Source organism: Mesoplodon bidens (genome assembly GCF_964165515.1).
Source record: "Mesoplodon bidens genome assembly, chromosome: 1".
Classification (NCBI taxonomy): Eukaryota; Metazoa; Chordata; class Mammalia; order Artiodactyla; family Ziphiidae; genus Mesoplodon; species Mesoplodon bidens.
This window is the reverse complement of record NC_138176.1, coordinates 46,332,731-46,354,954: the sequence shown is the minus strand read 5'-3', so window position 1 is coordinate 46,354,954 and position 22,224 is coordinate 46,332,731. Positions and strand designations below refer to the sequence as shown.

At 43.2% G+C, this 22,224-nt stretch overlaps 1 protein-coding gene across 11 annotated transcripts; it reads left to right on the top strand.

The window, feature by feature from the left end:
• Positions 1-4,116: 4,116 nt before the first annotated feature.
• On the top strand, positions 4,117-20,922 carry ZNF239 (zinc finger protein 239). Of its 11 annotated transcripts, XM_081228884.1 has the most exons (6): positions 4,117-4,195; positions 5,083-5,123; positions 10,173-10,799; positions 11,157-11,282; positions 15,722-15,855; positions 17,984-20,922. In XM_081228884.1, the coding sequence occupies exon 6, from the start codon at positions 18,242-18,244 to the stop codon at positions 19,460-19,462; it is 1,221 nt and encodes a 406-aa protein (XP_081085010.1). In that variant the 5' UTR covers positions 4,117-4,195; positions 5,083-5,123; positions 10,173-10,799; positions 11,157-11,282; positions 15,722-15,855; positions 17,984-18,241; the 3' UTR covers positions 19,463-20,922. The 11 variants fall into 11 exon arrangements, with proteins under 11 accessions (XP_081085010.1, XP_081085012.1, XP_081085006.1 ...); XM_081228886.1 differs by lacking the exon at positions 10,173-10,799; XM_081228889.1 differs by lacking the exon at positions 5,083-5,123 and having other exon boundaries at positions 4,181-4,195.
• The last annotated feature ends 1,302 nt before the right edge of the window (positions 20,923-22,224 follow it).

Genomic DNA, 22,224 nt, shown 5'->3' with positions numbered 1-22,224 from the left:
CAGCACACAATAAGGAAGAAGAGGATGGGGGAGAAGAGAGGATTCATAACACTGAAAACCACTGAAACCCTCCTCATCCCCAGTGCTAGTGGAGCCCTGCAGAGAAACATCATTTCATGTGACAAGGTAGAAAGAATATACTCACTGAGTGCTTTTGAATGAGTAAGTGCAGGAATGATGCTGAGTTGCTTCTAGCAGCATGTGAACTTTAATGATGAGTTTCTACAGCCCTGAGGCCATCTTTCCCTAGCAGGGCAGCACCAAGAGCCCTTCATTACTGGGCAAGATTAACTTCCCTCCTCCCTCCCCTCCTGCTTGCCTGGGTACACCTGAACAATTCTCTTCTTTTCTCTGAGCCTCAATTCTCAGTCTGAAAAGTGAAGACAGCTGGATGAGACCGTGCTTATCACCCTCTCCATTTCCACGGCTTTTGAGGACATTTTGGCAACAGTATGGGTAATAGAGCTGGAGACATTCTTAGAACTCACAGAGATCTGGAAGGAGGGAGCTCTGTGTGCCCCTGCTCCAGTCAGAAGCCAGCCTGGTTGCAGAAAGGGCTCAAATCTACATAGGAGCCCTGGACTCCCTTTTCCAGCTCCAACTGTGGTTTCTCCAGCTTTCCTAGAAATCCACTACGGCCAGAATTGCATCTGCCACCAACCAGCTTGGTCAGGTGCATTTCTGTGTCAGAGTGATCCCTAGTGGGCTGGACTGGGAAGCAGGGCCCAAGGGGGCCAACAGAAACTCCTTTCCTCATTTCTAACCTGATCTGTTCCAATTGTGATGCCTTGAAAAGATGAAGTGACAGATGTACTATAGTGAAAGTGACCCCAGTTCAATACCCAAGGTGCTGAGTTTGGATCCGGGCTCTGCCATTTACCAGAAGCAGCATCTTAGGCAAGTCACTGCCTCTCTCTCTCATCCTCTGTGACTTCATTTTAAGAATAGTGAGGAAGAACCCTACTCCACAGTACTGTTCATAGGCAAGGATGAACTTTGGGCCATGAGCCCAGAGCAGGTCACCCAGGAGGAAATGGAAGTGCCTCCACCTTTCTTTCTGTGTGTCTCCCAAGGGCTCCCCAGATAAGACCTAAAGACTCAGGTGCTCCCTTACTAGTGTGCCACCACACACATAGAAGATGTAGGCCCCAAACAAAGACCTCCCAGGTTTTTATAGAATGAAAATTGATAATAGAGAAGAGAGATGGGAATGCCCTGATGTGTGAGAAAGGGGATAAGATTCAGGGTATAAATGGAGAGTTTTCTTAAATAGAAACTGGGGCTGTTCATTCAGAATAGAAAGTAGACCATACAGACTCCACTGGAGAGAGGTGGGCAGATGCACTTGTGTAAAGGTATGAAAGCTCTCTTTTCTCATAGAAAGCAAAAGTCGTCAGCTGTGAGTGAGATGGAAGGAGTTGTTGGAGGCTTGAAGAAACAGGAGAAACTGTGAGATAGTCATTTAGGAGAATGGATGGACTAAGAAAATGTAATAGGATAGTTGGGCAGCATTAAGGGCCCACTTGACCTTAGCAGTCATAAATTGAAAGTGAGACCAATCATCAGAGCCATGTGTTTTTCTCAGGCCACATCTGCTACACAGGCACAGGTGTGGAACAGGCAGGGAGTTGGATTCAACTAGATTTGGTGTGTGATCAGGAGAATAAAACCAAGTAAGTTAGGGTCAAGAGACTGATCATAATGATAGGCCATTACCTCTAAACTGGGTGAGGCGGAAAGTGAGAACATGAAGGGGTGAGAGTCAGAGCAAGAGTGATAGAATCGGGCTTCCCTGGTGGCACAGTGGTTGAGAGTCCGCCTGCCAATGCAGGGGACACGGGTTCGTGCCCTGGTCTGGGAAGATCCCACATGCCGCGGAGCGGCTGGGCCCGTGAGCCATGGCCGCTGAGCCTGCACGTCCAGAGCCTGTGCTCCGCAACGGGAGAGGCCACAACAGTGAGAGGCCCGCATACCGCAAAAAAAAAAAAAAAAAAAAAAAAAAAGAGCGATAGAATCAATGGATAGAGAAACAGTAGGTCCTGGCGAGACAGTTTGTGTCCCCCAGACAAAAGGCAGAGGAGCCTCAGAGATATGTCTTAGGCCCCCCAAAAGTGTCCATGTCCCAATCCCCAGAAACTGTGAATGTTACCTTATAGGGCAGAAGGAACTTTGCAAATGTGATTAAAATAAAGGTCGCGATGTTGAGAGATTATCTTGGATTAACCAGGTGGGCCTGATGTAATCACATTAGTCCTTAAAAGAGGGACACAGGAAGAGTCAGTGCCAGAAAAGGTAATGTGATGAGGGAAGCAGAGATTGGAGTCATGGGCTTTGAAGACGGAGGAAGAGGCCACAAGCCAAGGAATACAGGTTGTGAACGTACCTTGGAAAAGGCAAGGAAACAGATCCTCCTCTAGAGCCTCAAAAAGGAACCTGCGGTGCCCACATCTTGACTTTAGCCCAGTGAAACTGATTTCAGACTTCTTATCTCCAGAACTGTAAGAGAATAAATTTGTGTTTGTTGTATGTCACTAAGTTTGTGGTAATTACAGTAGCAGTTGGAAACTAATACACCAAGAAGGGGAAAGATACAGAGGAGAGGTCTAGGTAACAGCTCTTTCACCCCCAGGATAAATCTTCAGGGAAAGTATTCTGGAAAGACCTAGTGGCCCTGTGTCACTCAGTGAAGGGTGAATGGAAAAGCCACTGGGGAGAATTTTGGTGCCACTCCCTTAAAGGCATTAGCAACTAAAAGGGTCTCATTGAGCAAGGTTTCTATGTAAATCAGTGATACACAGTACTATCAAATTTTAAAAAGCAAACTGCAGGCCTGTATACACACGGCATGACCTTGTTTTTGTTTAAAAAGTGTATGTTTGTATAAATAGTTATGTCTGTGTACATTTAGGAAACAGTTCTGACTGCTGAGTGTCACGGGACTGATTCCCTCATCTCCTCAGTCTTTGTTTCAATATTCCCTGCTTAAAATTGCAAGGCAACGACTTCCCTCGTGGCGCAGTGGTTAAGAATCCACCTGCCAATGCAGGGGACACGGGTTCAAGCCCTGGTCCAGGAAGATCCCACATGCTGTGGAGCAACTAAGCCCACGCGCCACAACTACTGAGCCCACGCTCTAGAGCCAGCAAGCCACAACTACTGAAGCCCGCGTGCCTAGAGCCCGTGCTCCGCAACAAGAGAAGCCACCGCAATGAGAAGCCCACGCACCAACGAAGAGTAGCCCCTGCTCACTGCAACTACAGAAAGCCCGCGGGCAGCAACGAAGACCCAACACAGCCAAAAAAAAATAAAAATAAAAAATAAAATTGCAAAGCATACCCCAACCTACACACCCCAGCACCATCACCCTCAATGCCCCGACTCAACTCCATTTTTTCCATAACATATATAACCTTATAACACACTATACCTTTTATCATAATTACGTATTGCTCTAGTGGGAAATGCCACTAGAATTTAACATCCACAGTGATTTTTTTTGTTTAAGTGTCTTGAACAGTTCTTGGAACATAGCAGGACCTCAAATAATGTCTGCCAAATGAACTTCAGAGGTGAGAAGGGGACACTCATTCCAGAATATTTTTTAAGGTAAAGTGAAATTACGGGTGATATTTTACGTTCTTTTCCCCCAGTAGCACTTTACCAAAACGAAAAACACTTTAATGGGCATTCCTAATATAATTCTTACGCGTTTGCAATAAAAACCAGGAGAACAGGGCTTCCCTGGTGGCGCAGTGGTTGAGAGTCCGCCTGCCGATGCAGGGGACACGGGTTCGTGCCCCGGTCTGGGAAGATCCCACATGCCGCAGAGCGGCTAGGCCCGTGAGCCATGGCTGTTGAGCCTGCGCGTCCGGAGCCTGTGCTCTGCAAGGGGAGAGGCCACAACAGTGAGAGGCCCGCCTACCGCAAAAAAAAAAAAAAAAAAAAAAAAAAAAAAAAAAAAACCAGGAGAACAACCTGAAGTACCTAGCCGCAGGCCTCACAAACTGTGAAGAGCACTCCGCATTGGACGAAACCCTGGCCTTGGGCTCAGCGCCTCGCGAAGCCTCAGGGTCGACGCCGGAAGTGGGCGTGGCCCACCCGCTGCTTTCTGGGACCTGTAGTTCGGGGCTGTAGGCGATGGAGCGGGGCCGTATAGCGAATCCTGTGCTTCCAGGTGTCGGATTCCACGTGGGAGGTGAGAGCGGTATGGTCGCTCGCGCAATCCGCGCGGCCTGCAGAGAAGCGTCTGGCGGTCGAGTTGTGGGAGTGCCGCGGGGGAGGCGCTGGGCCACAGGGGCCCGGAAGCCTGGCGGGCGGCCGTGGGAGGGCGCGCGTCCTGGCGGAGGTGCGAGCACGGGCCGCACGTGTGTCCGCTCGCCGCGACCGCCGCTGCGTTCCCCGGTCCTGGCCGCGGTCACCTGAGACCAGGAGGCCCCTAGCGCTAAGCCGGCCGCGGCTCCGAGAGGCCCTCCTCTCGCCTGCCTGAGCTCCGGCCTTGGCCGGCCTGGGAGCTTCGCAGTTGGCCACACCGGCCTTTTCCGCGCCGGTGACTGGCCTTATTCGAAGGAGGATTTCGGTGGACGTTAGGGGACCGAGAGGGGCTCCTGTGAGAGACCGAAGTTTCCGTCCCCACAGCCCTGTCCTCGCTGAAAAGAGATTGCGTCAGAGCCCCCGCACCCCAGAAACGAGTCAGGCCTTCAGGCGTCTCGGGCAGCCGAAATCTCTGCCGAGAGGCGACACATCCGACCGGAGAGCTCCTGCTGCTCTAACCTAGAACGTTAGGGCAAAAATCGCAAAGCCTCGGGAAACGGGCACATCTTAGAGCTGCTGGGGCCAGTGGGATTTTCTTACCCTCATGGGTTTGCGGGGGAGGCTTGGCCTGTTTGGTCCAAAGCCTAGTGGAGAGAGGCGAGGGAGGTGCAGCTTGGAGAGACAGGAAAGGCACCCCAGGAGAGGGTGTGTGAAGGTAGCAGGAGCTGATTAACTTTTTTCCTACAGTCTTGCTGGACTGCTTAGTCTATGTCCTGCAAGGTGGACTTGATTTTCATGGTTTTTTCGCTTTCCCTAACTCTACTTTTTCAGGAATCTATCCTTCTTGAGAGGAGGAAATGACCAAGTTCCAGGTGAGTTGGGATTTCTCTTTTCTGAGAATGGAAATAACCTTTCTTTCTTGGGAAGGACATCAGCATTAATTGAGTGCGTATCTGGTGTCAGGTCCTGTCTTGGTTGTGTGGTTTTTTTATTTATTGTCCAACTTCAGCGTGAGACATACAGTATTTTATAAATATGGGTGTAGGAACATTAAGATACTAAGAGCAATATAGCTGTCAAATGATGTCACCAGAGTCTGCACAGATAATCTGCTGACTCTAAATTCCACCTCAGTTTTCAGTGAACTACTCTGCTTCCATGAATTTGGCCCACTCCCCAGAGTACTGGGCTATGCTCTTTTATTGAAAGACTCCACACAGCATCTTTGTCTGGTCCTGTCTCTCAAAGCATGCCTTTTCCTGCCAGGCATTTCACGCACATTGAAAGTCATTCAGAGCTGTTACATGCTCAGTCCAGTGCTAAGTGGTCTCAGGAAAACAAATAGAATTATAAACTACGGTGCTTTTCTTCATGAGCAGGTGATGTATATGAAAAAAGGTACGCACATTACCAATAATCATTTATTAAACCTGAATGAGTTAAAGACATGAGAAAATTTGTTACATAACAACACCGTAATTACCATAGCACTCCCAGAAATGCTCCTCAACCAGGCTGTGCATCAGAATTATCTGTGGTGTTCTTTTAAGAATTAAAGGTTCCTAGGCACCATTCCCCTAGACCTACTAAAAGGAGAATTTCACTTTTTTATCCCTTTGACCTTTTGTACATCCAAAGATTTATTGCATTTACTGTGCAATACTTCTCTACATACTTGATATGAACATCACTAAGGTAGATAAGATGGGTTGCTCATCTTGTGTGCTCTGGTTGTTTTGTTCCCTTTACCAACATATCTACATGTTTAATTGGTACAGTAAACTGTTGAATTACTTTTAAAAAGTAGCACTTTTTTAAAAAACAATTTCTTATTTGTCTCCACAAAACCATTTCTAGAAAGTTACGTCAAGACTGACAGTATTATAGAATGTTGGAAAAGGAAAGGGTCAGCCAGCCCCTTCTCTGCCTTGGTGCCATCCTCTTACAGAGGAGAGCCCTAATTCTCAGGGAGCTGAGGGGAAGCACCATTTCTCTTATTGCAGTGAGCAGCAAAGTGAGAAGTAAACCCCATGTTTTCTAACTCCATGCTGTTTCTTGTCTGTAACTAAACAGGTCATCACACCAGAAGTGATTTGAATAAAATATCAGGCTGGATTTTTTTTATAGTTAGATGACATTATTTTTTTTTAATTGAAGTATAGTTGATTTACCATGTTTCAGGTGTACAGGCTGGATTTTAAGGGAAAAAAAAATTAGTTCTTAACACCACCACCAGTAAGACCATCTTTTTGCTTGGCAAAAACAATCCTCACATCCATAGGAAGACAGCATGAGCTCTTATAAAAATTGGTTTGTTTAGAGGACAGTAAGCTGCTTCAAGGTACTGAAAGCATGACATCTCTGTGCCTTGAAAATAATTGAGAACGTCAGCCAAGATTGACGTAAGACCCTGTGCTCTTTTTATTTTCCTTCTCTTCCCTAATGAAGATTATTCACAGTGATGAAGTTGGGGATTGCTAGTATAGTGAAATTTTGAGATTCTGGCATATGTTAATAATTTTTTGAATTTAAAGAAAGGACTTCATTCCACTAGTACTTATTGTTTTCTGTGTACCAGTTGTCGGTCTTTGAGTCTGCTGAAAGGCAGGAGTCCCATTTAACCCCCCTCTCCCTCTGTGACCTTGGATAAGTCACTTCACAGTTATGAACCTTAGTTTTCTCATCTTTAAAATGAGAGTGCTGAGTTTGATGATCTCAAGTTTTCTCTTATTTCATTATTTAAATTGAATGTGAATTTATAAATATTTACCATTTAGATTTTGAGTCAGTTGTGCTAGTTGCTGAGGATTTGAAGATTAGTTGAGTGTTGCCCCTATCCCTGAGAATTTTATAGCCAATTTGGGAGACAAATTTAATAGCTATAGTAGAGGTATATGCAAGATACTGTGAGATCTTTGAGAAGGAGACATTTAACATATCCTTATGCTTCAGAAAGGAGGTTGTTGATTGTCCTGAAACTGAAATGGATGGGACGATGGGAGAAATATAAGTCAGGGCAGGAGCAACATGTAAAGGGCTCTTCTAGACTAGAGCATGACATTCGGATGACTACAGGTAATCCAGGGTGATGACAGCTCCTGCCCATCACTGCCTTCTGGATCACTGTTTCCTGCCCCTAAGTAAATTGTTGGATCTAGCAGGGGTGGGCTCTGGAAAGGAAGTGCTAAGCTATGTGATACATGTAGTTTCGAGGAGTTTGACATTTACATTAGTACAGAAACTACTGTCCTGTAGCCTTATACTTTGGTTGGCCTTCAGGATACTGAGTCCATTCTCCCACAGGAAGCACAAGTTCCACCTTGGGGTGACTGAATAGTTCCACTGGTACCTGGGGAGATTATTCATTATTCAGATGCTTTCATTTCCAACTTTGTCTTGCTTTAGCAAGACCACTGTTTCCTCTTTTTCCTTTCCCCTGAAACACTGAGTCCTCTAATTTGGTCCACTGTCATACCATTTCTCATCTTGGAATTTTCAGCCTACTACCAAGTTGATAGTCCATCAACATATCCTTTCTGTTTTCAGCATGGAATTCTCCCTACCACTTTATCTGTGGGATCTTAAAAAATTAATAACTCTTGACTGTCCGATCCTTGGATTGAAACATGACAAAACTTGTATTTTGAAGATTGGTAAAGAGTTATTGTGGCCTAGCTAAGAAATGAGGGCCTTTCCTAGAATAGTAGGAACAGAGATAAGAAGAAGTAACATTCTGGAGGGAGATTTAGGAGACAGAATTGACAAGAAGTGGTTTGATTATGGTTAAGGTACAAAGGGAGTCTTAGACATCTCAGATGACAAGGTGGAAGATGGATTAAAAAATAGAAGAAAGATCATTGATGGACTTGAATCTCAGAAGGGAAGAAAGGATTCCATCTAGAATGTGGAAGGAGAGGTTAGCCATGGACAGAAAGAAACCTTTTGTCTCTGAAAAGAAAAAGTCCAAAAGAGGAGTAGCTAATCTGACTGCTGATACTCCCCAGCCCTGTTTTCCTAACAGGTGTGTTTATGCCTCTAAGGCCAAAGCCTCTGCTGCTGCTGCTGCGTCTTTGTCCCACCTTTGCACAGGGCCTTGCAGCCTTCTCTAGTCCAACCTCATCCCTCTTCCTCAGACACAGTGGAGACTGTGACCTTTAGAGGAGAGCTTGGGAAGAAACAGCTGCTTCTCCTTTGGTGCCTAGTGGGGTAGTCGCTCCTGCCGGGGGACATGGTTGTCCTCAGTTTCCTGAGGAGGGTGTGGGTGGTGCCCCTTCAGGCTGAGGCCTGTGGTGTCAGCACTTCTGAAGGTTACTGGGTACTCCCCTGGCCCCAAGTTGAACCGCTGCTTTGGGCTTCACTGGCTCTCAGTTGTTTTGTGTATATTCCATCCTCTGCTTTTCAGAGTGTGGCCTGCAGACTGGTGCCAGCCAACAAACTGCTTGTTACCAGTCTATAAAGATATAAGGACAGGGCTTCCCTGGTGGCGCAGTGGTTGAGAGTCCGCCTGCCGATGCAGGGGACATGGGTTCGTGCCCCGGTCCGGGAAGATCCCACATGATGCGGAGCCTGCGCGTCCGGAGCCTGTGCTCCGCAACGGGAGAGGCCACAACAGTGAGAGGCCTGCGTACCACAAAAAAAAAAAAAAAAAGAAAGAAATAAGGACAGAAATTGAGAGGTTTTTTTAATTTTATATCTGTTGAATCTAATTTTAAAAATTGGCATTGGTATTTTATATGTCTGCATTCTTATTTTCTAGTAACTTTTTTTAAATTGTATTTTAAAAAATACGTCTGTGACGTTAGAAAAATCTTAAAAGAAACTGGTCCTTCACCAAAGGTAGTTCAAGAAGTGTTGCTCCATCAATAGAACCTTGAAGGGAACCAGACTCACTGTGAGGTTAACTAAATAAGTACTTGGACTCTTTTTACATACCAGGCCCTGCTTGAGCCCTTGGGGATGCAGCCATGAACAAATCAGGCAGCCTCTGTTCTTGGGGAACTTAATAGGGAGAGACAGACTGTAAATAAGAAAGAAAATGTATAGATTAGAAAATGAGATAAGGCATAAGTATAAAGATAATAAAACAGGGAGAAGTGATTGTTACTGGACGCTCCCATGGATTAGTCAGTCAAGGAAGTGCTTCTCTGGGGTGGCAGCAGTTCGACTGATATCTGAATGATGTAGAGAAAGAACATTCTGGGCAGAGGGGATAGCCAGTGCAAAGGCCGTAAGTGGGATGAGTTTGATGTGGTCACAGGGGCCAGGTGACTTGTGAGGGAGGAAGGACTCAGGCTGAGATTGGAGAATTGACAGGACCCCAGTCTGCAAGGCCTTGCAGGCCAAGATGAAGAGCCTGGATTTTACTCGGTGTCCATGGAAACGCCTTTGGGGAGTTTCATGCCTTGAGTGGTATGTGTTTTGAAAGATCACCCAGGCTGCTGTGTGGAAAATCCGTCACGTGGGGGAGCAAGAGATACAAATTTAGGAGGTTAGTGCAGGTGGAGAGTTAATAAAGTCTGGGACTTGTAATGATAACAGTGCAAGGTGAAAAGAAATGGGTAGCTTCAGATATGTTTTAGAGGCAGAGTTGAGAGGACTTGGTGATGGATAAAATATGCGGAAGTGAGAAGAGAATCAAAATGACTTCCAGGATTTTGGCTTGAGCCATTGGGTGCGTCGTGTGGCTCTTTACTAAAATGGGGACAGCAAGGGAAGACCAGATACTGATGGAGATTGTTGGGAGCAAGAATTCTGTTTGGAGCTTGGTGAGTCTTAAGTGCCTTTTAGCCATCCAAGTGTAGATGTAGGTGGGAAATTGGAGCCTGGAGTTGAGGAGAAAGGTTAGGGCTAGAGATACATGGGAATACCTAAGGAGAATATTTTTTGGTTGTGTGTAAATGTGCTATTTTTATTTCTTCCAGGAATGGTCAACTACTTAGTTTAGAAGAAGAAAGGACATATGATTTATATGACTAGGGAAAAAATTGAGATCAGAAGTGTACTTTGGCTGAGAGGAAAAAAGAGGAAGGATCAAAGGATGGTGATCTTGATAAAGCAGATGTCATGGAGGAGGAAGAGGAGAAAAAATAGGAAGATGTTTTTAAGGTGTGAATTTTGAGATATTAATATTTCAAAGGAACAGTGGTCCAAATAGTGAAATGGCCCTAATTATGATTGTTGAGGCAGAGGTCATTGGCATTAAAGAGATTAAGAAGGACTTCCCTGGTGGTGGCGTGGTTAAGAATCTGCCTGCCAGTGCAGGGGACATGGGTTCGAGCCCTGGTCCGGGAAGATCCCACAGGCCGCGGAGAAACTAAGCCCGTGCTCCACAACTTCTGAGCCTGCGCTCTAGAGCCTGCGAGCCACAACTACTGAAGCCCGCGTGCCTAGAGCCCATGCTCTGCAACAAGAGAAGCCACTGCAATGAGAAGCCCACACACTGCAACGAAGAGTAGCCCCTGCTCGCTGCAACTAGAGAAAGCCTGCCTGCAGCAACGAAGACCCAACGCAGCCAAAAAAAAAGAGAGAGAGAGATTAAGAAATGTGAGGTTAGCATGTTGGGTAATTTGTTCTCATGAGTGTTGAGGTTGTCAGGATAACAGTAGGAATGGGGCAGAAAGGACAACTCAGCAGTGACCATGAGATGACACTGATAAGGAGAGATTCAGTAGTTGGATAGCTTGAGCTTGGGTGAGTTGTGGGCAGGAGGGGAAGTATTGGGAAGGAAGTAGCAAAGGAGATGAGAAAGGAAAGGTTTTCCATCCAAACTTAGATCACCCCGATCCTTGAACTGCACACTTCCTCTGTACCCTTCTCCCCTCTTCCAGTGCTCCCAACCTCACCTTCCTTCTGGGGCATTTGTGCAGATGGTTGTCAGTTGAGGAGGAATGTGCTTAATCTTATAGGAACCAGTAACCTTCAAGGATGTCTCTGTGGATTTCACCGAGGAGGAGTGGGGTTGCTGGACCCTGCTCAGAGGAAGCTGCACGTAGCTGTGATGCTGGAAAACGACAGTCACTTGGTCTCAGTGGGTAAGAACATGAACCTGGACACCAGTGCACTGGAGTCTCTGTTTCTTCAATTTTAAATATCATTTGGGCTTGGGCCCCGGGAGCTGTAGTTCAGGAATTTCCTAATTTCTTTTTGGGCGAAAAGGATGTTTCTGATTATTCGAAGCAGCTAAAGAACTTTACTTGGTAAGAATTGGAGAATGGTAACCTTACTGAGTTGTCCAAGAAACCATACCTGGTCCATCACTTACAAGCCAGAGTTTGGGACTGAATTTTTTTTTTTTTCCCCCACACAGTCACCCAATCCCTGTGTGTTTCTCAGATGTGCTCTCTCAGTTGGAGCAAGTTGAAGATCATTATATAATGGAGAATTCTCCATGCCCTTTACCTTTAGTTCCTGGTGTAAAGCCTCTAAACTCCCCACCTGGCTTTCAAGGCCCTTCATGCCCTACTTTTACCTATAGAGCATTATTCTCTGCTGCCCCAATGTCACCCTCCTTTCCAGCTAAGCCTGTTTCCCGGAGGTCCTCTATGCTTCCTTGTTCTGGGACCTTTGATTACCATGCTCTGGTTTCTGGTTACTTTTGTCCATTAAAATTTTACTTGAACTCCATTACCTGTGTGAAATCTTTGACCACCCCTCCCTTTCAACCTCCTTCTTTTCTCAGAACTTTCAATTTATATCTCACACAGGCTCAGACCTGTTACATATTATTTTATATGCTTTTACTTTAACCATTGGATCTGCAAGTCTGATTTATTTTCTTGTTCCCAGCCAGGTTTCTGGAGGGAAAGCAATGTATCTAATACTTCCGCTGCTATATGTACATAGTCAGGATTTAAAAATTGACTGCTGTAGAGTTTAGCAGCAAAGAAATATGTCTTACAGTCTTGTAAAAGAGACATTATGGTAAACACAGTAAGTTACTATAAATAAATTCAGTAAGTCCTATGAAGGACAGAGAATTGTGCTCTGAGAGAATGAAGGCATGGGATGGGACAAGGGTGAAGTATCTATTGTTGAGAGTTTCAAGGAAAGCTTCTGAAGTGATATTTAAACTGAGTTCCAAAGGATTAATGGGCATTAAACAGGTGACTGGGTAGGGGAAGAATATTCCAGGCAAGAGAATAGTGCGAGGGAAGACCCGAAGACCTAAAAGGAGTGTGGCTAGAATACAGGGAGCATCTGGGAAGAATAGAGTGGGGCCTTGGCTCATTCATGGCATTAAAGGCATGGGTAAAAAATGTGAATTTGTGTTGAGTTCAGTGAGAAGCCATTAGAACAATGAAATGGTATGAACTGATTTACCCAGGATCACTGGGACTGCTTTATAGACTGGTTTGCAGAGAGGCAAAAGTGAGGTAGGATCTATGCTTACAGTTTCAAGCTCTGCTCTAGGTTTTCCTTTTTCTTTGATATAAAATTGAACATAGTTATCCAACTTTTTTTTATGCAAGTAAGATACAAAAATCACAAAATTCAAAGAACACAGATGAAGATGATGAAGTAAAATCACTAATAATAGCTTGTGTATCTGTTTTTTCTGTGTTCTCCATGTATGCATTTTACAAATACTTGTTAAAATTTTATGAGGTTATACTGTATGTATTTTTCAACTGGGTGTTTTACATCATATGTCTTAGAGGTCTTTGTTACGTCATATTAACTCCCTTTAAAAGGACCCCTTTTCTCATTACGTCAGCATTTTCTTCTACTATTACATACTCATTCTTGATAATATTTAAATATTTTAAAAAACAGTTATCACAAGATTTCACTACTGCTTATAAAACCTACCATTAATACAGTTCCTCCTCCACTGATTTTCATAGACCTGTCATTTCTGCAGCCGTTCCCAAGTATTGTACAGCAAGGATGTTGAAGCAGTGTCCTCTGACCATTTAATAACTTCAGCCCACCTCCTGATTTAACTGCTCCAAACTGCACAGCTTTTCTCGGTGTTATTTTTTTCCATTTTCTTTTTGCCACTACTTTTAAACTTTGCAAACTGTGCACAAAAAGTAATACATTCACCTAGGTAAAACAAATCCTATTGAAAGGCTTATAATACAAACCAGTCTCCCTGCTCTGCCGCTCTTCATGCCACAGAGTGGCTTCTCAAAGCACTCAGTTTGAATCCTTTCACTTGTTCCTTATGGTGTTTGCCTTCATATTTACAAATATGCTCATGCAGTTACTTATTTTCCTTTTTTTAAAGAATAAATGCACTCACATGGTTAAGAAAAGAAGCATTAAAATATGCACAATGTTACTTGCAGTTATGCCTAAAAAAGCCGGGAAAAAATGTACACTGAGGATTTTGGACAAGCTGGAGAAGGGCAGACAACAAATTATACATGAGTAGCAAAGAAAAGATTTGCAAATGTACTAAATGCTGTGGGGTTTTTTTTTGTAAATGTTTTTAAATGATTAAAGTTATACTATAAAAATAAAAACAAATTAAAAGGTGCACAGTGAAAACTTTCTTTCATGTCCCTGAGTCCACTCTACCCAGGTTCTGGTCATTTGCTGTCACAAACTGTCTGCAGTGACTAAATCTTGAGCAAGTATCACTTCACAACTGTGCCAGGAAATCTGAAGAATAAAACCCCCAAGCTGGACTGCTGAGTGCATGCATTTGTGATTTTGATACATAATTGTTAAAATGTTCTTCGGGGTGGGGGGTGATACCAATTTACACTTACAAGCTGTGTCACCATGCTTTGGGTTTTTTCCAGTGTTAACAGGTAGAAAATGGCACCTCATTATAGTTTTAATTTGAATTTATTATATTATGGTATACTGCAATTTTTTTCAGTTTATCGATATTTGATATTTTATATTGACTTCTTTACGTCTTAGATGAGGATTTAGCTCTTTTACATTATTTCTCCCAACATGCCCATTTTTCCAAGAATTTGTCAGTCGCATCAGTGATTAATGCTTAGTTGCTTTGACTTCATAATTCTTGTTCCTGCAGTCAAATAGTATACTATGATTACAGTTCCTTTTTTTATTTGTTTTTTCCCTTTCCTAAAACTAATACTTGCTTTTTAAAATATATTTTATTTGGGGTTTTTTCCTTTCCATTCTGTTTTACAGAGTTTTGGTTGATTTGGTTAATTATTGTTTTCTTTTATATATCAACGATTGATTCAGCTTGTCTGTTTTCTTGTCTTCTTTCCTCACTGCTATTTATTGTATATCATCTTATTCTTAAAGTAACTAAAAAATTTTTTGCTACAGTACATTGCTGAATAATTGTTTCAGTAATTGTTTAAATACTTTCTTATCTGACAAAGTGTCTATTCCTCCCACTGAAATGTTTGATTGGCTGGGTATAGAATGGAATGCTAATTTAACAATCACTTTACCTCCAAAATTAGAAGATATTGCTCAGTTGACTTCAGGTATACAATATTGCTGTTTAGTAGTTCATTGTCAATATAATTCTCATTTATATTTGCACATAACCTGGCTTTTCTGTCTGGATGCTTTTAGCATTTTCTGGGTTTGTTTGGGTTTTTTTTCCTTGACGTCCTGAGGTTTCACATTTAGTGACCTCTGAATCTTGAATTCTAGGAAACATCTTTTTCCTGTTAGTTCTTTGATCATTTCTTTCCCTTCATTCTACCTCCACTATATTCATCGAACTCCTACAAGATGGACTTTTATCTTTGCATCTGTCTACCCTTTACTCTTCATTCCAGGAGTACCCCTCAATCTTCCACCTTAGCCGCATGTTCGTTTTGCTCTTCAGCCCATCTAGATTGCAGGCCTTAGAATCAGACTGCCTGACACCTGGTAGCTATGACACAAGTTACTTGATCATTTCAACCTTGGTTTCTTCTGGTGTAGAATGGGTGTCCTAATAGTTTCTCTCACATAAGATCATGCAGCCAGTATCTGAGTGCTTCAAATGAGCATAGTAGATCTTAAATATTATGATTATCATCTTTTTCAATCCTTTCATTAATTTAGAAGAATTCTAATTATTCTTCATAGCAGCGTGTTTATATTTTATTATTAGATTGTCCTGTTTTTTTTTGTTTGTTTTTTGGGTTTTTTTTTTTTTGCGGTACATGGGCCTCTCACTGTTGTGGCCTCTCCCGTTGCGGAGCACAGGCTCCGGACGCGCAGGCTCAGCAGCCATGGCCCACGGGCCCAGCCACTCTGCAGCATGTGGGATCTTCCCAGACCGGGGCACGAACCCATGTCCCCTGCATCGGCAGGCGGACTCTCAACCACTGCGCCACCAGGGAAGCCTGATTGTCCCGTTTTTTTTAGATGTGATATCCCCTCAGATTTCTCTGGGATTTTAATTATGAACCTTTTAAATTCTATTTCCTCTGTTTACTGTTTCTTGAGTTTGTGTCTCTCTTTATTGATGTTAGTTTTCTACATTTTTTTGTCTCCTTATGTTTTCTCAATTGTCTCTCTTTCCCCGCCCCCCCAAAAGTCTTATGTTCACAGTATGATACTGGAGTGTACATCCTCAGCTGATGCTCAACCCTTTTTGGTGCCTGTGTGTTCTACTTACAGGGGACACCTCTGCTGACTGGGCTTGGAAATGATCTAATAAGAATCCAGATGGTGAGTGATGTTTTTTTTGAGGTTACCTCTTCAGGCCAGTAAGTTATCTGGGACATGCCCTGCTTCAGTCTCCAGCTCTGGGGTGTCCTGCTTGTCAGAAATTCCACTTCACAGGTTTTCCTGAGGCTTTATCCTGGGTACATGTGGAGTCAGTTGCTTCTTTTTGTACCTCAATCCTGTCATTGTACAGGTTTGGCATTACCTCAGCTTCTGCTTCCCTCTTCAGCCCAAATAATACTATTAGGAGTCCTTCTTTGGCAGACAATTTATTTTGTTTTTGAAGCTTTATATGAGGCCGCTACCCTTAGCCTCCCGGTATTTCATTTTTTTGTGGGGAAGAGGGTCATTCGGAGAGTGGTGCTGCACCAACTAGTTGAGCCATTAGAAATGCTTAACATGATTTGATAAACCTCTTTCCAGAATAAACCTCTCTTACTTCATAATTGTTGATTCTGAGCTTGGAATTTCTAGGACTTCTTGAGAATTTCTCCTACTTCTTTAGGAGGCTTTTTCTGTACATAATTTGAGCTGTGCATTTGTTTTTTTTCCTACTTTCTCCATTAGACCTCATCCATCTGCTCTTTATCACTAGGAGTTCCCCAGCATTCTAGTGATGACAACCTTTCTTTTTTTCCCAAAACTTTTGTGTTTTTGTTTTTGTTTTTTTGTCATTTCAGTGTAATATGAGGATCTTCATGCTAATTGTTTTGAGTAACATACATACCACAGATCTTCCTTGACTTACAGTGGGGTTACATTCCCATAATCCCATTGTAAATTGCAAATAGTGTTAAGTCAAAAATGCATTTAATACACCTAATCTACCGAACACCATAGCTTAGCCTAACCTACCTTAATCATGCTCAGAACACTTAAATTAGCCTACAGTTGGGCAAAATCATCTAACACAAAGCCTATTTTATAATAGTGTTGAATATCTCCTGAAGTTTATTGCATACTATACTGAAAATGAAAAACAGAATGGTTCTAGGCATATTGCTTGGAGCTGTGGCTGCTGCCATTGCCCAGCATCATGACAGAGTATTGTCCAGCATATTGCTAGCCCAGGAAAAGATCAAAATTCAAAGTACTGTTTCTACTAAATGCACATCGCTTTCACACCACCATAAAGTCGAAAAATCATTAAGCCATCGTAAGTCAGGGACCGTCTACAGTAAGTCTAAAATCTGTATTCCTAGCACAGTTCTCTCCCAGGAGTTCCAGACCCATGTATCTGAGTTTGTTATCTGTCACCCTTCCCCACTCCAGCCTTGGAGATTGATTCCCTATGTTATGGTATAGTACCCCCATACCTAAGTCACTCAAGGAACTTGAGGATCATGCTTGGTGCCTCCTTTCCCTTTTGAGTTTAGTCAGTCATGTGATTTAGAATGAATCTCTCCCTTTCTCTCCATAACTATCCTCCTTATCACTTTTCTTCTGATTCACTACAGCAGCTCTCTCTGCCTTAAAGTCTTGCTCATTTCTGATGGTGTTTATAATCAAAGTCGTTTCATTCCCAGCTGTAATCCTTTAATAGCTTTACATCTCAGAGGGGATCTCTGAGTACACACCAAGCCCTTTGAACATGTCATATTTTCTCTCCACATTTCACTTTTTTTTTTTCCCTTACATTTGCTCCCAGAAATCTTCCCCAAGGTTTGAGCTGAATGCCCCTACTCTGTGCTCCCATGACTGGCTGCGCATGCATCTGTAGTAGCACTTACATGGTATTATTGTTGACCTATTTGTCCTTCTTCCCAGTAGACTCTAGTGTGTCAAGCAAAAGGATTTCTATTTTCTTCTCTGTATCCCCAGCACCTATTAGATTATGAATTGAATGCAAATTTAATTAAAATAAAATGAAGTAAAGTGAAATGAAATGTGGCAAGGATGTGGGATCCATAGCCTTCTGCAGGGCTGGGATATGAATACTTTTATTGGCTTTACTTAAAAGCAGAGACAAGATTTCTGTCTTGTGTACCCAAGCCCTCTCCCTTCCTGACATTAACCCAAAGGACATGACTATAAGGACAAGACTGAACTTTTTGCTGGTTACCTTAGGCACTGCAGTTCTGAAATCTTGAAATCTACCCTTTGTTATCATTGAATTCTCTTTGTTCCCTAGGAGACTTGAATGAAAATTCTGTGGAGAATCAACAGAAAGGAGTTAGGTTATCTCTTACCTGAATAGCTTTCCTCCTGGCAAATTTTGGAAGAGATGGCCAGTACAAAAACTGGGAGTCAGGATTAAATTGTGAATCTTCAGTGTACAGGAACCCTGAACTAGATCGTCCCCCTTGTCAAAAGTGGGGAGAAGCATCTTCTCATATTTCCAAAAACAAAAGCAGTTTGGTGACTCTTCAGAGTGATGATTTAAAAAAACATGGAAAGTGAAGAATATTTGTCTTTGAAAGTCCCAAGCCAAATGGCCACACAGGACTCCTCAGTGACGTTCTGTAAGAATGAGCCCCAAGATCCTCAGGAAAGCAAAAGTCTGTTTGTAACTGAAGAAAGCACTGAGAGGAAAATCTCAGAGGGCAAAAGTCCTCCCATCGACCATTGTTCAGAGAACCTTCAAAATAAAATTGTGTCTGATGTAAAAGAAGTGGTCTCGCCCTCATTCACAGGTGAGACAATATGCCAGATTGGCCAGTCGAAAGAATCCTTGGATCCCTTTGACTGTAAACACAAGGACATTTGTGGTTGGAAATCATGGGTGATCAGTCGTAGTCACCAGAGAGCTCATACAGAGGAGAAGCCCTGTACCCATTATGACTGTGGGAAAATACGTACCACCAGCCCAGGTGGTCACCCAGGTGAGAAAATCCACACTGCTGAGAAACTATACAGATGTAGTCAGTGCGGTAGGGACTTCAGTGAGCGCTCAGAGCTAGTCCTTCATCAGAGGGACCACACAGAAGAAAAGCCCTACAGATGTGATCAGTGCGGGAAGGGCTTCACAAGAAGCTCAAGTCTCCTCATCCACCGCGAAGTCCATGCAGATGAGAAGCCTTATAAGTGCGACAAGTGTGGGAAGGGCTTCACGAGGAGTTCAAGTCTGCTCATTCATCACTCAGTCCACACAGGCGAGAAGCCTTACAAATGTGACAAGTGCGGGAAGGGCTTTACTCAGAGCTCCAAACTGCACATCCACCAGCGAGTGCACACTGGAGAGAAGCCCTATGAGTGCGGGGAGTGTGGTATGAGCTTCAGTCAGCGCTCCAACCTGCACATCCACCAGCGCATCCATACAGGGGAGAGGCCCTACAAGTGTGGAGAGTGTGGGAAGGGCTTCAGTCAGAGTTCAAACCTTCACATCCACCGGTGCTCACACACGGGGGAGAAGCCTTACCAGTGCTATGAGTGCGGGAAGGGCTTCAGCCAGAGCTCAGACCTCCGCATCCACCTCAGAGTCCACACTGGGGAGAAGCCCTATCACTGCGGCAAGTGCGGGAAGGGATTCAGCCAGAGTTCCAAACTCCTCATCCACCAGAGAGTCCACACTGGAGAGAAGCCCTACGAGTGCAGCAAGTGTGGGAAGGGCTTCAGCCAGAGCTCCAACCTCCACATCCACCAGCGGGTCCACAGGAAAGATCCCCATTAAATGAGGTCTTCAATCGCATGCTTGTACTCTAAAGACTTAAATATTTTTAACATCACTCTTACTTTTATATTCTCAGGATATAGTAAGAGTTATTCAGATAAGCTCCCTCACTGGAAAATCATTCATTTAAAGTATTTAACTACCAAGCACTTTGTTATGCTACACAGTGAATTGATTGCCCTTGTTCCTCAGATGGGTAGAGTGAAAACGTCTGTACTTTGCTCTTCAGCCAGTGTTACTAGAACTACATATCCTTCCCAGCATTTTTAAGTGCAAGAACCTCATATTTGTCCAAGCGGAACATGTTTCCTTTGTTCACATTCTCTGAGAAATTGGAACTTTGGCTTCTCTTCAAATCACGTGCCTTGTGTTTTCCTATTTCCTTCCAGCCCTGAGTAGCCCTCTCTAAATTCTGGTTATACAATATGTTAGTTTTAGGTTGCGGGGGTGGTTGGAGATATAATGGGCATGGAAATCTGTTATTGCGCACACGTACTACAGCCTGTGGCCTCACAAGAACGTGGAGAAGAGCTACTCGTGCAGTACACCCCACACACTACAGGATGTGAGACCCCTCCCCTTCCTCCCCACAAGGCAACTGCTCAAGAACGTAAGTAGTTCTTTTTCCTGGGTGCAGCTAGTCTGTTGGGGTGCTTCCAGGTCTTGCCACCTCAGATGACACCCCCACCAAATTAAAGCCAAGTAGGGTACCTACACCATGTTGAAACATGTTAAATGAAGTTGAAATATATTTAAATGTATTTAATTTGTCTCTGAACACTGAACCTCTCATTTCCTTAAATTTCTTCACCACTCATGTTCTGAACCAAACAAAGGAGTCAGGAGAGGGAGTTCTGATATTTTTCTCTTCAGACTTAACTCGTTTTAATATTTGATATACCCCCAAAAAGTCATTTGTTTTTGCAGCATTGTTACTGAACCAGACTTGGGTCTGCTTGTCCATGCACAATAAAGCCAGTCTACTGACACTGGGTTATGAAGGAAGTGCACCATTTATTGCAGGGCACAAAACAAGGGGTCCAAGCAGCTAGTGCTCAAAAGGCCTAAACTCCCTGATGGCTTTCAGGGAAAGATTTTAAAAGACAGGGTGAGGAAGGGGGGACTGTGGGGTGCATGATCAGCTCGTGGACATTCTTCTGATGGATTGGTGGTTAGTTAATCGAGAGTCAACATCGTCAACCTTCTGTTTCCATCCTGTCTGGGGTCTAATTGCTTGTGGGCAGCATACAGTTAACTTCTTCCACCTGGTGGCAGATTCAGTATCTGCAAAACAGCTCAAAGGACATTGCTCAGAATATTATTTATAGCCCTTCAGGAGGAACTATAGGTCCTTGACTTTATTTAATGGCTCAACTATTGTTATTTTGTCTTGCTTGACTGTTTTCCTTTCTTTCTGCATTTTCTCACTTCTCTGATTAAATTTACTCTTTGGAACTTTGGGAAGGCTTGGAGAGTATGTTTGTGATGACCAGGCTTTAAATATGCACATATAATTCACTTGGGGTGTGGAGCTAGGACACCGCAAAGGGTTAAGCTAAAACAAGAAGTTACAACAAGAAGCTTGTGCAACAGTTGAGAGAAACATGAATGGAAATACATAACTAGAGTGGAAGTTACTATAAAATGAACTCCTAATTGCAGCCCTGATTTTCTAAACAATGACTGATGATTCCCCAAGCAGTGCTCAGGAGGCTGCCCAGTCAACTATATTTCAATTATCCACCAATGACTAATATCCATACATGAAAAATGGTGGGGGGGATATGGATGCAATATTTATTACCTTGAGAAGGTGGGGTTGTAACTAGTATATCCTGATCAAAGGTAACCTGAAGCAGTTAACTGGACATAGATAACAGGGAAGTGACATGTTAACTTAGGGGAAACGTAGTTAATCTCAAAGAGGGAATGGAGGAGGGCCACAGATTGAGACTTGCCTTCCTTCAAGAAATAGTCCCAATATTTAACTCCAACTCAGAGCAGCCCACATGGAATGGTTAGGGTGGTGACCCAGCATCTGCCCCTCAGCATTGTGTAATACACTCACTTGTTTGGATACCGTAAGATGGCATCACAAGTGATGTGATTCTGCTTCAGTGACCTCTAGAATGATGAATACCTCCCAGTTTCTCCTGCCCTCATAAGATTATATCTGAGCATCTGTTCTGGATTTGACTTGTTTATCATATACGTCTTCTAATTGATTGATGTATATAATCTATCTGGGACTTGGAGTCAAATAAGATCACAAGAATCCATGTGCACTGAGACCAGAGGGTAGATTTGAAGTCCAAGTTTCAAATGTGTATAAATTAGCCTGTTTTTCCAAGTCTCCTTTTATACATACCTTAAGTTATCAATGTTTTTAATTATGGTTAGCTTTTACTGTTCTCTTTTAAGCATTACCTTCCTTAATACAACTGAAATGTGATCAGAGTCCTTGGGAAGCATTTCACTGATTGTAGTAAGGAAGTCTGGGGGAAAAAATTAGTTAGAAAAAGAGACTTTTGCATGAAAATTCAGGAAGAACAACAGGGGATGTGTCACATTTCATCAGATCTTAAAGATGCCAGTGGATTGACAAAGAGAAAACACTTTGTTAATTTTTAAGACACACCCCAGTTTCAGAGATGTGAAAATGAAAAAAAAAAAAAAAAGATATGTTGCAAAATGGTTCCTTTTCAGAATTCAAGGGTTGCCCTAGGATTGATCCTTTACCAGTACTTGACTTGAACAAAGAG

What these genes read in the sequence shown, in the direction of transcription:
- ZNF239 (XM_081228886.1), top strand. Translation starts at nt 18,242, where the DNA reads ATGGAAAGTGAAGAATATTTGTCTTTGAAAGTCCCAAGCCAAATGGCC.